At 41.0% G+C, this 15457-nt stretch overlaps 1 protein-coding gene across 11 annotated transcripts in view; it reads right to left on the bottom strand.

Annotated features, from left to right (window-relative positions):
• Positions 1 to 15457, bottom strand: part of adgrl3.1 (adhesion G protein-coupled receptor L3.1) — a 117057-nt gene that overhangs the window by 76024 nt on the left and 25576 nt on the right. For all 11 annotated transcript variants that reach the window (XM_035952584.2, XM_023279696.3, XM_023279699.3 and 8 more), the window contains exons 3-4: positions 12118 to 12283; positions 6928 to 7141 (exon numbers count right to left, since the gene is read on the bottom strand). In XM_035952584.2, the coding sequence (XP_035808477.1) occupies positions 6928 to 7141; positions 12118 to 12277 (374 nt within the window). In that variant the 5' untranslated portion in view covers positions 12278 to 12283. The remainder of the gene's footprint in view (positions 1 to 6927; positions 7142 to 12117; positions 12284 to 15457) is intronic.

Here is a 15457-nt window from a genome sequence, read left to right as displayed (position 1 = left end):
TTCATGCACTATTCTCTGGATGTGTCAGACTTTGTGTGCGTATGTGGGGGAGAGAGAAAGAGAAAGCGTGTGGTGTCTGTGCGATTCTCAAACCATTCTTATGCAGCCATGTAGCTTCGGTGCTCGGTGAAGCATGATAACTAAGGTTAGCTGAGCCGCGGTGACAGGAGAAAGGGTCAGACAGTGAAGACTTTGACATGTGGAAATACAGCGGTTTTGGAAAAACAGCACAGTTGTCAGTCAGGGTGAAAGAATAATTGTTAATGAGTGGGTGGATAGAGGAGAATGTGTATGAAATAATTTATTGATGAGATTACAAAGAAACTAATGTGTTCATTGCTGTGACGCATTCAAAGGAAAGTTTCTGAATTTGTATTTTAGTGTACCAGAATGTGGCACAATTTAAGGATAGGTTACGCTCACTTGTGTGCATCCATAGATGCATAGTGTGTGTGTGCATATGTATGTGTGTGGGTCCTAATTACCGCACTGAGTAAGGGTGACAGTTGGGCCCCCAGTGTGCCGCAGGGCATCTCCTGGAACTGTGGTGACTATATGAGGGTGGCGGCACATGCACTTGCATACACCGACACACACACGCACACACACATTAAGTAGGACATTTCCAGATATGACCTAATTCAGCGGAAAGCAGGATAGCTAATGGAGGGACGAGAGAAGAAGAGTGAGCAGATGGAGACAGAAAAAGTCAGAGAGAAGGATAATAAGATATAATTGTTAATATCCTGGTGAGTCCAACTCTGCAAGACGTCACACATACAAAACACAGTCATAGCCCCAACTGCCTCAGTGTGAAACTTCAATTTTGCAGATAATACCGTTTTGTACTTAGAGTCACTGAGTTGGAATAATCATCAAAAGTGTAAGATTTATGCAAGGTTTCGAGCATTTATTTATCGGTGTCTCTGTCATTATCTGTTCTGCCTCTCTCTTATTCTCCTTCTGTCTTCTCAGAGATGGATTAGACTCAAATGGAGAAGACAGATGAAGTGAAGGTACGCCTGAAAAAAAGGTGCCAGACTGTATGGCATAGTTCAGTGGTTACACAGTCTTAGACTGCAGCACACAACACTAGATTGCAGTCTATGATTCAAGTGGTTTTCTATAATTCAGAGTCAAAGAAAAAGAACTTCAGAGGTTTCTTTACAGTCTCCCGCGTGAATGGTTCAAACATGGTGGTGCATTCTCACTAACACACATACACACACACACACACACACACACACACACACACACACACACACACACACACACACACACACACACACACACACACACACACACACACACACACACACACACACACACACACACACACACACACACACACACACACACACACACACACACACACACACACACACACACACACACACACACACACACACACACAGGCATATGTTCCAAACATACACTCAAATGCTTCCACACACTAGCACCCTTGCCTGGTGCTTTGAAGGCTGAGACTCAGTTCAAAAGAGGCAGTCTGCCAGAAGAAGTTCACCAAGTTAGGAGCTGATGAGAAACACTCTCAGCTCTTTCCGAGTGTGCTTTTGTGTGTGTGGGCAAGAGTGCATGTGAGCACGCTTGCATGAACAAACACATATGTTCATGTTTGTGTGTGTATTAATTTTTGTGTGTGCACACAGAGGGCTGGTGCATAGCTGTGTGTTTCAAGCAACAGTGCACCTAGGTTCCTAGGGGCCCCTGAAGGTTTAATCTAGAGACTTGGGATGTCTCTCTGGCCGTTAACCCAAGTGCAATTGGTCAAAATGAGGCCAAAATATGAAATACGGAAAACGGAAAAACAGGAAAGGCAGTGAAAGCTAAAACAGATGGTGAGGGAGAATGGAAAAGTAACAGTGAGGGTGAGAAATATGGGGTGAGAAGCATTTTGAGGAATGAGGAGATGTGAGAAGAAAAAAAGATGAAAAGGAAGTGGTAAAAATTGAGATATCAAGAGGGTGACAGATATGAGAATAATAAATGAAGCATGTTGTTATTTAACACTTCCAAAAGCAAGGATGGGAACAAGGAGAACAGAGAAGGGAGAACAACTCCCCACCCTTGTCTTTCTTGTGCAAGTGGTTTCCTTTTGTGTTGAGGGACTTCTTCAAGAAGGATGGAAAGAGAGAGAAAGGGAGAGCATGAGAGAAAAAGAGAGGAGAGACAAAGAAAGGGAGAAGGGCAAACAAGGTGGGAGAGGTGGTATAGAGGTGTCAAGGGAAAGTGTGTTTGAAGTCCAGAAGTAATTTTCTAACACGATAGCTGTGGCAGAGGTAGCAAAACAGAGTTTGTGTGTTTGTGTGTACTGTCTACACATTTTTCAGACTGTCCACACTTGTAGCCTCAAGTGCCTGACTGCATGTGTGTGAGATTAAGAGGTAGAATGAGAGACAGTGCACTGAAAGGTACTTGGTCCATGAAGCACTCAAGTATCAGTAAGGGACACGGATGCATTGTGAAACACATTTGTAGAGGCCATCAGGTCATTTTTATGAGAATAAATTGCTATATCTTGTAGACATTTCCACAATTTTGCTTGCAGCTCTCTCTCTCTTTCTCCCTCTACGGAGAATTGAACAACCAACCTCCAAACATTTCTGTTGTGTTGATATACACAAATCTACCCTAACATTTAAACTACCTTCTGAATAATGTGCATGTCCCGCTAATGCCACCAAAACAGCTCTGTCCTGACAAGGTATTGACTCCACGAGACCTCTGAAGGTGACCTGTGGTATCAGGCACCAAGCTATAAGCAGAAGATCCTTTAAGGCCTGTTGCGAGGTGGGGCCGCCATTAATTAATGAGCACATCCCACAGATACTCGATCGGATTGAGATCTGGGGAATTTGCAGGTCAAACATCTTGAATTCTTTGTCATGGTCCTCAAAAGCTATTTTTGAACGATTTTTATATGTGGTTAGGCGTATTATTCTACTGAAAGAGACCAGTGCTATCAGGGGATAACATTAACATGAAGAGATGGACAACAATGTTCAGGTATGTAGCACGTGTCAAAGTGAATTCCGCATCAATGTCAAGGACATTGCTCAGAGCATTACACCGTCTCCACTGGCTTTCCTTTCTCCCAAAGCACATTTGCTGCCATCTCCTAAAGTAAAGGATGCACACGCACCCAGCTGTCACATGACGTAAAGCAGAACATGATTCCTCAGACCTGGACATCTTCTTCTACTGCTCCCCTGTCCAGATCTGGTGTTCACGTGACCATTTAGTCACTTTCAGTGGTGGACAGAAGCCATGATGGGCACGCTGATATATGCAGTGAGCTACTATGCAGTGTGTGTTATTTCACCTTTCCATACCTTCCTTTCACAGCCAACACAAATGTTTTCAGCAATTTCAGCAATAAGAGGTCATTTATGGGACTGGGCCACCTCGGTCAACTCCCCACATCCATCCATAAACCTTGGCAGCCCATGAACCTGTTGACGGTTCATCGGTTGTCCTCCCTGGGACCACTTCTGGTAGGTACTAACCATTACATGTTGGTAACACCCTATAAGACCTGCTGTTTTAGAAATACTCTGACCTTGTCATCTAGCTATCACAATTTGGTCTTTGTCAAAGTTGCTTAGATCCTTATGCTTGCCATTTTTTGTCTTTTTCTAACACATGAACTTCAGGAACTGCCTGTTCACTGACAGTTTAGCATATCCCACTCCTTACCAGATGCCGCTGTAACAAGACTGCTAATGATATTCACTACACCTGTCAGTGGTTTTAATGTTGTGGCTAGTGAGTGTAACTCTCCCTAGTGACATCTGATGTATTCTTCACTTGGAAAAATACAGTGAAATTGATCTTGATTTTTAGAAGAACACATACAGAGTGAAATTGATGAGACTTGTTCCAATGAGGTGGGCATAATAAACAATCAAAACTTGACTTATACATGCATTCCCTTAATTTCATATTTAAGGTAAAACCCAAAAATATCTATATATCGTGCAAACTGCAAAACACCTTCAAACTAAGAATTCTCAGTAGCCATTTTGAAATTGAGGCGCTTCCGTTCAAAACCTGATAAAACAAAGTGAGTCACTGAACTGAGGCCAGTATATCACTAAAACAGATTAAGCGTAACTTTCATGGCCACGGCTTCGTTTCCCCTTCAGCCCAGTGTATCCCAATGGGGAGATAATCTGGGAAATGCAGCGGTATCAGGTCCTTTCTAGGTTGCCTGAGAAGCCTTGTGAGACCCTCTGGAGATATGAGGCTTTGATATCAAGACCAATTATGTGGTATAGGCACACTTACACACACACATATACACACAAAAACACACACACAAACATACAAACACACCTGCACACATTCACAAACACACATGCACACAGTCCTTCGCCTTGGAGAGTGGTAGAGAGGAAAACAAAGAGAGAATGTGATACTGAGGAAACACTGGGCAGGCAGAACATGCTCTGATTTTATCAGCCAGCTGAGCTGAGCTTGAAAGCCAGAGATGATACAGACATAGAGAGAATGAGAGAGTGGAAACCAGACAGGCTGAAACAGACTGAAGAAGAGAGAGATGTGACTATGGGAAAGAGCTGAACGCACATACACAATCACACAAAAAGCCAGCGCAATGTGCAAAAGCCCCAATGCAGCATTCAGTGCACATTAACAAGTGCACAAACGCATACATAAGATAAATGCATCAGAACACACTCAAAGGTTCACTCGGTGCATTTTTATGTAACACTGGTGTTTTTAAAACACATTCACTGCATTTATGAGCATGTTTGAGCTTCGTTTCTACGCGCATACAATATTGTGTGTGCCGACGCACACCAAGGCTCACTCAGTCTCCGGCACAACACACATGCACTGAGAATATATGTTATAAACAGTTGTTTCCGCTCTGAGTCACCTCCACAGAGGATCCCTCAAGATTAAGTTTGGCCTCTGGCTCTGCTAATTGGAGCTTAAAGTCTGGTGTAGCCCCTGGGCAGTGTATGCTGTGTGTGGTACATGCTGTGTGTGTCTGTGTGTGTGTGTGTGCCTGTGTATAAATTATGGATGGAAAGGGCTGTAGGAGAGTGGCCACACAAACTGCAGCTACCAGAGCGAGCACAGAGACCAAGTCAGGCCAAAGCAATCGTAGCAGAGCACCACCACATGACACGGACAGGTGGTTTGACAGAGAAACCGAGTAAGGAGGCAGGAGAGAGGAAGATGACAGCAATGTTGAGATGGAAAAAAAAGATGAGAGAGAAAATAATGGGACAGCAGGAAAGAAAGTCAGAGTAACATGTGATCTGAAAAATCGAGATACTAATGGTGACATTAATGAATAATTTATCTCCAGACATTCTCATTACAGAGAGCATTGCTTTCCCCTCATTGCTATTTTTGCCTTGCTATTATTTGCAAGTTTGTTGTCACCACCATACCTGTCCAATACAAAAAGTTCATATGGAAGATTGTACAGACCACAACGATGCAAAAGACCATCTCCAATACAGATAACTGAAAAACCACAAGACCAATTCTTCATCTCTAAGGTAGCACTAGGAAAACTGGGATTGGACCTTTTAGACTAAGTAAGTTTTAACAACATGTTGATCGTAAAAAAAAAAAAAAAAAAAAAAAAAATCAAAATGACTCAAGCGGTAGCTAAAAGTGCTCTATCTTGTTAATACAGGTTAACTCTCAGGTAAGGAAAGGAGGCATGAAAGTGGCTTTTGTCAGAATCAGACAGTATTATTACATTTCGTAGGCCAAAGAAAATACACTGCTTTTTCCTTAGACAGGTGAAAAGTGGAAAGATAATTTGTTGATGCTGAATTCTACCTTGCACATTAGTGATGATAACCTTTTGTTTAGAATATAATTCACAGCTTGTCCAGATGTAGCACCGATATAATGCTGGTTGTGAATCATTTCTGAACTGCATTTCAGTTACATAGGCTAGTATTTACAACCGTAAAATCATATTTATATGTACTATCTAAATCGTATTTGTCCAATTTAGGTGGCATAGACCCAGCTAGTGATGTCCAAACATGAGTGGGAATCAGGCCATAGTTGGCTAAACAAACTGTGATATTTAACCCGGATTCATGTCTTATTGGTATGGAATGGTACAGCCATAAAGTGAACAGCATAGGAAATAAATGTTACACAATTGAACAATCCAAATTACTATAACCTGTGATCAATGATATACTAATAATATTAGGTAAAGCAGTTTACAGGGCTTCAGCTGCTGTGCTTTGCACAGCACTGTCAGGAGAGGAAAGTGGCAGAATGATTACCTGAAATCAAATTAAAACTGCATTTAGAAATAGCATATTTTAGCCATAAGTGCTACAAAACATTAATAACCTGTGAGCTTACAACAGTTTATTAATAGAGAGTACTCTGATGGATTCCGCTACTTGCCAATATTAAAATACTATAAATTGTTCTGAGAGCCAGGCAGTTGTGCTATTTTGTGCTGTTGCTATGCCTGTGTGCAGACAGGCCCATCAGTGCGTGAGCGTGGCCGTGCGCATCGTTTGTACGCTTCAACCACCTCCGGGGATAGTAGGGGTCGTGAGTGTCTGGCACTGTTATTTTGGATGTCGTGGGCTGAAAAAGTTTAGGCTCTCCTGACTTGGAAAAGTAGGTAATTCAAACTGTTCCTGTTCTGGCTCTGTGTTAGTGCCATGAGTCAGCCGTGCACGTTGCACATAAGCATCCCATGGCACAAACGCAATTAACAAAGCAATACACAGAATTAATTACATTAGCTGTGGTTGTCCAGTTTTGTTCCACAGTTGTCAGAAAGTGTGAAATATTCATCATAAGCACTCTACGGAAGCATCAGACACTGGGTTACACCCTTTATGCATTCCCCATCGTTCACTTAGTCACACATACACATGGACTGACCTGAGTGACATGATCTTGTATGCATCGGGCAGGTAGCACCGCGTGTTCTCCATCTGGGCGGGGTCCGAGTCGCAGATCTTGTCATCAGTACGGCCGTAGTTGGCGCTCTCGATCATGATGACATCTGTGCCCGGGCAGCGTAGTTCGATGGGGTAGGACTCACAGGACAGCTCCCTGCGGACTACTGCCATGGGGATGGGGGCACGGCCATAGACTGGACACACAAACACATATTGGTATTGGTGAAATGGCAACCGTCTCTCATACTTACTGGAATACTGGAATGCTAAACCTTTTGGTCGAGCTGTCTTAAATTTATGTACACTGGAGGCCTAAACTGTACAAGAATACATTGTGCTCAACTAAAGCTGTATTTGTAGCCTTGTCATATAAACTTAATTATCCACACTATATGAAAACAATAGCATCACAGAAGGGCATGTCCACTGTCGCAAGTGAACCGACTTGGTAATTACTGTTTTGCAGTTTTAGACATCATTCCAGATAGAGAGTAATTGCCTGGCAATTTCAATAGACATTTAGCGCTGCACAGATTATTCAAAGATGGAAATGCCTAATTATTCTCAGAAGTTGCAAATTTGATGCATATATCCACTCACTCTGTACTGAAATAGGAAACATGGCATCAATTCCAATGAGACTGGAGCCCACTGAAGTCTCCTAGATCTTTTTTACCGCTTTACTCGCTTATCTTTAGTCCCATACAACTCCATCGCCATTTAGAGACTGACAAAAGCATGGTACCTACAATATTCAACATACTGCAACTTTTCATGTGCCCTCATTCTTTAATTACATATTATATTAAAACACCTCACATATAGTTTCTTGAGGTTAAAATTGTGTTTACAAAGGGATAGGATTGCTGTGACATTGAAGGAGTCGGGCTGGATGTTCCCAGGGATTTTAGTTGTTGTGGTGCAGCTTGGATGTTGTTTTTCTCTGTTCTTGAGAGCAGTGATCCCTGGGAGCATGAGCCATCATCCCTTGATAGATAGGTTATCAGCCGAGGTTCTCTCTTGTGTTGTTTGGTTTTGTCATCCCTTACAGCTACTGTAATATAAATAAAGAGGTTATTATGTTTAACTTCATAAATTATCGTGCTTGTCAACAGCTACCTCTGCCCAACACCTCTATCTGAGAATTGTTTGCTATATCTGGTGCAATATACATTTTCCCTGTTGAATAAAAGACATAGAATATATCAAATTCAGACTAAACTAGTGTCTACAGCATGTGTCCAAGGCTCAGTGATTTATATTGCTTGCTGTTAAATTTGACCCTTTTTTAATTAAAGAAAACATCCTGTCAAAACCATCATTCACACACACACACACACACACACACACACACACACACACACACACACACACACACACACACACACACACACACACACACACACACACACACACACACACACACACACACACACACGCACTTACCTGTGCATGTATTAACACGCCTACAATCCAGACAGACCTACAGCATCCCTAAAAGAGCAAGGCACAGCACCGCCTTCTTTGCTCTCCCCTGTCACGGTAACCATAGCAACCCTGTCCTCCCTCCCTTGGCCCTCTCATTGGTTAGACGAGCGTCATGGTTACACAAATGCAGCAAAGAATCTGAATGAGCTCAATGACAGTGTGCCCGGGCTCAACTTAATACTGCCCTTCACCACATCGCACACGCACACACACATACACACATAAATACACACACATATACACACATGCATACAAATGCTCTGAGTGATGGAATGTGGAGGTAGAAATTCACAGCCAGTGTAGCCAGTATCTGCGTGGTGCTGCTACCTGAGGGCACAACATTGATAATGGCAGGCACTAGCTTGCAGATAAGACTGATATATAAATGACATTTGCTGAAAATGTCCTCTCTAATAAACAGACACGTGCACACACATGTCCACATCACTGCAGGCTATGATTAGACCTTAAGCACACATTCAGACAGGATGTGCATCCCAATTGTAGCTGAGGATTTGAGGGGCAACGTGTTTTTTGTAGATATAAGTGCTTAGGGCACTGGGTCAGTGTTGCGTTAATATAGCTGTTAGTTTGTTAGTTTTTCAATGGCCGCATTATCACTGTCTTTGTGAGCATGAATACAGATTTTGAAGAGAGGGTTAATTGAAGCGTGCGGGGGATCAATACGCAATATTGTAAGGCAGCTGTCTAGACTCACTTTGGATCAGATGTCTTACAGTCTTGCCTTACAGGGTCCCCACAGGGCATAAAGCGAGCATTATGACACAAACACACCCTCGCATAAACAATTCAAATGCAGAGTCTATCAATAGTCCAACTAAAAACCACTCTGCCTTCATAAGCAGCAGTCAATGCTCTGATTCACACACACACCATCCTTTTTTGTCTACTACCTTTAAATTTATCTTTTTATATCAGCTGCCTCACCTATAAAACTGAAGTGTTGAACCTGGCCCTGAAGGACTCCCTACACGCCACGCATATGTGGAGCATCTCACACAGCGCCTCTTGATGCACATACAGTATGTGATATTTAGCTCTCCATCTTGGCCTACAGGTAATAACGTGTGAGCTGGCAAGTGTATGTTAATGTGTCTGTCATTAGTTGTGTAAGTGGTGACAGAAACTTGGCAGCCACCGGCAGTACAGACAATCTTATTCAGACACTCTCATTGCCTCAGGGGGCTGAAACAAAAGGATATCGATTTTTACATTTGGGCCAAGAACAAGAGAGTGGCGAAAGAGGTGGATAGATGGAGAGAAGTAGAAGGAGAGGGTGAGCAGGAAGAAGAGAGAGATTTAAAAGGTGATCTCTCACTTGAACTGACAAAGCATTTGGCCAGTGCTGATTTCTGAAATGCGGGTCCTCTTTGTTAGAGCAGAAAAGATTTGAAAAGGCTACAACTAGCTAGAACTATTCTATCGGTTCTTCTGTTGTCGTTGTTTTTAATGGTCAATAAATCCCACGAAAAGGACAAAACAAAATATTCATCGATCCCAATAAGCATTGCCTGGGTAGTCAAAACCTGATACAGCTTTTTTTACTTTGTACTTTAAGCTTAATCAAATATAGATCACAGCTGACTGAACAAACGCTCGGTGGAGGGGCTGGAGTTGACATTAAGTGTACAATAGGAATCTGTACAATCCATTCTGTGCAATTATATCAAGGCAAACTTTTGGCCAGGGACTCCATTCCTTTGCGATGCTTGCTCAAGGTCCCTGACTAAAAAATTGCTTAAATAAACGAATATGCAGATGGTTTTCTTCGTCCAAAAAGCTATTACATGCACATCATCGAGTTACACTGTTGCACTGGGTAACATTTATAAAAATCTATTTATTATTAATGATGAATAATAACACTTTGTTTATTAGGATGACCTGCAGTTTAGTTAAAAATGTATTATTCCTTGACTGAAAACAGTTTCCAAACTGGTTTTCCAAAGATTCCAGGCTTCTAAGAAATGATCCATATTCAACTTTATTTTAATCTTATATTGTATAGTATTAGCAAGGGTCAGAGACAAGGTTGAGGAATCAATGTTTGCAAGTGGGTCCACGCAGTACACAATAACAACAACCTTTTTCTTTAGCATCACAAAATGTCTTTGTATTTGCTGCAGTTTGTTTGAGGTCCATTCCAGTGATCTTTACTTTTGTATCATCATCCAAGCGCCAACGTGATCAACAAGTCAACTTAGGGAAAGCCAGAAATATACTCTAAGCCCCAGAAAACTTTTTGTTTGAAAATTCATGTTTTCCTTTATATTTGTCTTCATAACCCTTGAATAATAACAAGACATGGCTCGGTGGAGAAGATGGAGTGCTTGCTGTGTGTCCTCAAGCTAAACTGTCTTTGTTTCAACTAATCCTTACTAAGTATAAACTGCATGATTTGCATATGTCGACTTATTCTTTAGACATTGATGCAAATACCTTTGACTGAAACTCATCTCTCGGTGTTACAGCAAAGCCATCGTGCGTTTGTGTGTCTAAGTGGCTGCCTGTGAGCACTTCTTGTGTGCGCCTGAGTGTGTTCATGCATGTGCTTTTAAGACGGATCTGTGTCCATGTGGGTGCAATATTTCAGTGTTTAGAGTACATCATCTGTGAGCATGTATGGCAGCAGGCATGTGAACATGTACATGCTTGGATGTGTGTGTGTGTGTGCGCGCACGTGTGTCACGCAGTGTGATTGACAGCAGCCATTAATAGGATTAAGTCCAAGTGGGCCAGAGCTCTCTCTCAGAGTCTTCAAAGCCCACCGTCACAGGGGAGAGGAGGAAACATGCAGATGACCTACTGGGGCTCCATCTGTGCTGTGCATGTGAGTGGCGGGGGGTGTGATATCATGCACAACAATAAGATAAAAGACACATGTCAATAAAAAAAGTGTTTGGATTTGCAACTGCAGATTTTCTATCAAGTGCTTGGGTTTGTGGCCATGGATAATTTCCAGTAAAATTCCATATTGCAGTTTGTAGTTTGGGCATATCAGTTTTTCTCACATAGACGAAAACGTGTGGAACTGAAATTTCAAACAAATTATAGCATGTAAAAATGTGTTTGAAAGTGGAGATATGACTGCGAGTGTTATATATTTATACAGTCGCCACAGAGACAAAGAAACTACTGAAACCACAGTCATTGCAACAGCACAGCAACAAATACAATCTCTTTTTTTTTTGGAAGAAACTACAGCAACAAGCCTTTATCTTCACAGACAAAAGCACAGGTGTTACTAATTATATCAACCCCTGCTCTGTTCTATTCAAACGTACCAGTAAGCCATGACAGTGTGTCAGTGAGCCAACAATATCAAGACCCTGAAATGGAAGTGGTTGGTTTAAACTCAGCCTCATTCATTTTTATTATTTCCTCACTTTTTTCCTGCAGTAAAATGTCAAAATATAAAGGAACGTCGTCACTTAAAGGACAGGAGTTGTGTATGTAGTCACCTCAGTTTACAATAAACTCTCTTTTTCTATCGCTATATGTATCTTATTCAGAAGATATGTGACTGAAGTGATATAGCTCAAAGATCCACCTAGTCGCCAAGTACCACACTGATAATTGCAACTAATTATTGCTACTATTAGTAAGAAGTAAACTTTTGTCAAGACTGTTTTCGTGAGTAATATTAAACCTTGTGTCTTACCAATGGCAATGGGGGCAAACAAGGTTGAGATGAAGAGAAGGCATCTGGTCCACATGACGTCTGAGGGTGACCTGGAAGTAGATATGGAGGTACTTCCTGCTGAGCCCAGACAGTCTTGTGGTGAGCTGTTTCCCTCACAGCTCAGTGTTCCCGACACCATACAGGCCTGCAAATTGACACACAGAGGGGATTTGCTCACTTGGTTATCGTATACAAACACTTTAAGATGACTTATCTAGGCCACTGGACATCTACGTTGAAGTTTCATATGCTCCTATTTCGCATAAGCATGCTCGCTGTGCCACGAGTATATTTTAACCCCCATCCCCGCCTCAACTTTCCCAAATCATTCAGCTGCAAGTAGAGCATTACACCTCTAATCATTCCATTTGCTATGACAATGAATTTACAGTAAAACAACTTAATACAATTCAAAACCACAGATTTATTAACTATTTACCAATACATAAATACATCAGCCTGCTGATTAATACTGATAAACTTAACAGCTTAAAGAGCAGCCTGTTTTTACACCTACAAAGTTTATGCAGCAGAGGAGCAGATTTCCCTGACACTCTATTACTCCTACTACTTTACTGTTTACTTATGGAAGATTGACGTTTTAACAAACAGCACTTTGCTCAGGTCGGTGCAGCTTCCCGTATACATATGTCACAGTGGGCTAGACAGGAATCAATAATTATCTTCAACAATACGGAGACAAATGAGGAGAGCTCTGAATGATTAAGTAACTCTTACTGTTGCTATCAAAACTCTGAGACAACTCCAGCTCAATGCAACATGAACCAACTTTCTAGCGTATGAAAAAATGGAGAATATCAGGAAAAGTAAAACTGGAAAAGAGAAGTAGTTTTATGGATTTGATGATTTAAGTCGTGGTGAAGAAAGATTTTCTATACAGACTGTTTATTAGAATTCTGTGTACAAGCATTTCAAATGAATGAAAAATATCAGATTAGGTTGAAAAATGGATAGTGATCCAATAATTATGCATGTTTATACATTGCCTTGCAGCATAAATTTTACATTATACTGTTCAAAAAAACTGCTTGACTGTTTAAAATTCCATTTGCACTTGTTTAAGATTAGCTTTTACTCTGTCCATCATTAAGTTATTCTAAAATTGTAGTTTTATTATCCCTAAGCAGTCTCACATGATCTCACGTTGTGCTGTAACAGTGTCTAAAGAAATCAAAAGCTGTTGCGATTTTTGCAGCATTTAAAGTTTCAAATACAGCTGGAATTTAAAAAAAATGGGATGTAACTGATTGTGAAGCACTACAGAAAGAAAAGAATAATTGTACAAATGCATATCTCACAAGACAACAGACCATATGCCAAATAATCCATGCACAACAAATCTGAGGGAAAAGCAAGGCTAAATGGTGACCTTGTAGAAAAAAATATAAACACAGTAAAATGGTGCTTAATGTTTGTATAATGATGCTTCTATCTGCATGCACTTCACTTGCTATTCCACATCAGCATCAAAGTGTGAAATGCATTGATGTCCCAATCTAATTGTTCATTTCATGCTCCATCAGCAATAAACAATTAATAAGGGGATGGTCTCTGAGATAAGTTATAGCAGTGACAGACTGCTAAGCATTGTTTCTCCTTCGTTTTTCTTAACTGATTAAGCAGACCAGCATTGTTCAATCACTTGCTCACTCGCCCACTCGCTCATCCAACAAGTAACTCAATTACTTCTTGTCTGCATTCCCAAAGTCACTTTTTAATTATGAAAAACTAGGATATTTACATGTTTCCTCTGCGGACATTGTGTGTTTGTATTTTTTTTTTTTTTTTACAGCCTGCAGAAAGGTCAAAGCATCACACAGCCATTATGCAATCATTCTCGTTGATATTAACTAAACATAATTTTTCACTGGAGTAGTTCAAAGGTAACAGAAGCCATATTTTGTGTCTAAATGTTCACAGTTCTCAAGGGAACCCATACCCAGCTCCATATAAACAAGCATGTCGAGTTTGCGTGTTTGTGACTCGCAGAGAGAGAGGTACTGCAGAAATTTGCAACAGCCGGGGACAGATGGACCAAAGCAGACAGCCAGAGCCATGGGAAATACATCATGTGTAACAGAGACTATTGATCGGTGTGACCATATCATTTTGGCCCAATAGAGACTAAGACAATAGCCAGTCATCTCTGTCATGCCATGCTGTGATGGCAAATAGCTGCTTTGGAAATAGTCTCTCCCATAGAAAATTTGTGACAACTACTGTTATCAGAAAACTATTTTGTTTTATTTATAGAAAAGATCAGGATGATGCAGACCTTTTAACCACCAAAAACATACTACATATGCACAATGCATCTTGTGAGCATCTATAATGACAAAAAGCCTCACGCTGCAGACAAGACAGACAGATATACCCAAAGGCTTATGTATGCTGGAGTATCTGAATCTCTGGGAACAGCCCAGAGACATACAGTACGATAAGAGCCATGTAGTCATCTGGGGTTTTACAGGCTCTGTTCATTTTTGGATGTCAAAACAAATCCTTGGAATTGGAAATTCATTTAAAATTATCATGATGAAAACAAAAGCTAAACTTAATTTTAGGTAAGTCTAAGCAGTTGTACGAGAAAATTCAATTTGCATTACGGCATAAAGCAGCATTAGTCCATTTCTATGGCTCTTGATCACACACAGACACACACACAGACACACGCACACACGCACACATAACTGTTTTAATTTAAATTTCCTTTGCATTTATTTTAAAAAAGTGTGTAAAAGTTTAGATTATTTCATGAGTAAATCCCAACAGTGACTTACAGTTTAAGGAAATGTCATGAAAATCACAGTCACAAAGTCTGAAGTTTGATATCTTTTATTTTGTATTTTCGTGGGTCCTCCGTGACACCAGTGTGTTCTCTCTTGATGCAAAAATCAATGTTTCAATAAAACCCTGATCAAAATGGCAGCATAGCTTTGATAAACAAACCAAAACAGAACCAGGCGGGGTAAGAAGAGTCAACATAACAGTAAGGTTTTCATCCCATGATTCCACACTGCCCGTTTGTATCACCTCAGGCTTTGTGTTAAACCCTCTTGAAAATAACCTTGACTGGTGCACTTACAAGCACATTCAGCTTTCTGAATATCAGGTGGTTCAGCCGATTCCACTGGAGTGTGATTTTATATCAGCTAACAGTTCCTGACAAATCCCTAATGGCACTAAAGTGATAGACTCACAATAGACTCCTGTGTATTATTCTTCCCTCCGCTTAAACAACTGAACAAGCTGCCCCATTTTGATTGATTGGTCCCTAACTCGGTTGAACGTGAGCAAT

This window comes from Amphiprion ocellaris, chromosome 4 (genome assembly GCF_022539595.1).
Source record: "Amphiprion ocellaris isolate individual 3 ecotype Okinawa chromosome 4, ASM2253959v1, whole genome shotgun sequence".
NCBI classification, from domain to species: domain Eukaryota; kingdom Metazoa; phylum Chordata; class Actinopteri; family Pomacentridae; genus Amphiprion; species Amphiprion ocellaris.
Note: the sequence above shows the minus strand (reverse complement) of the source record. Positions and strands in the feature narration are given on the sequence as shown.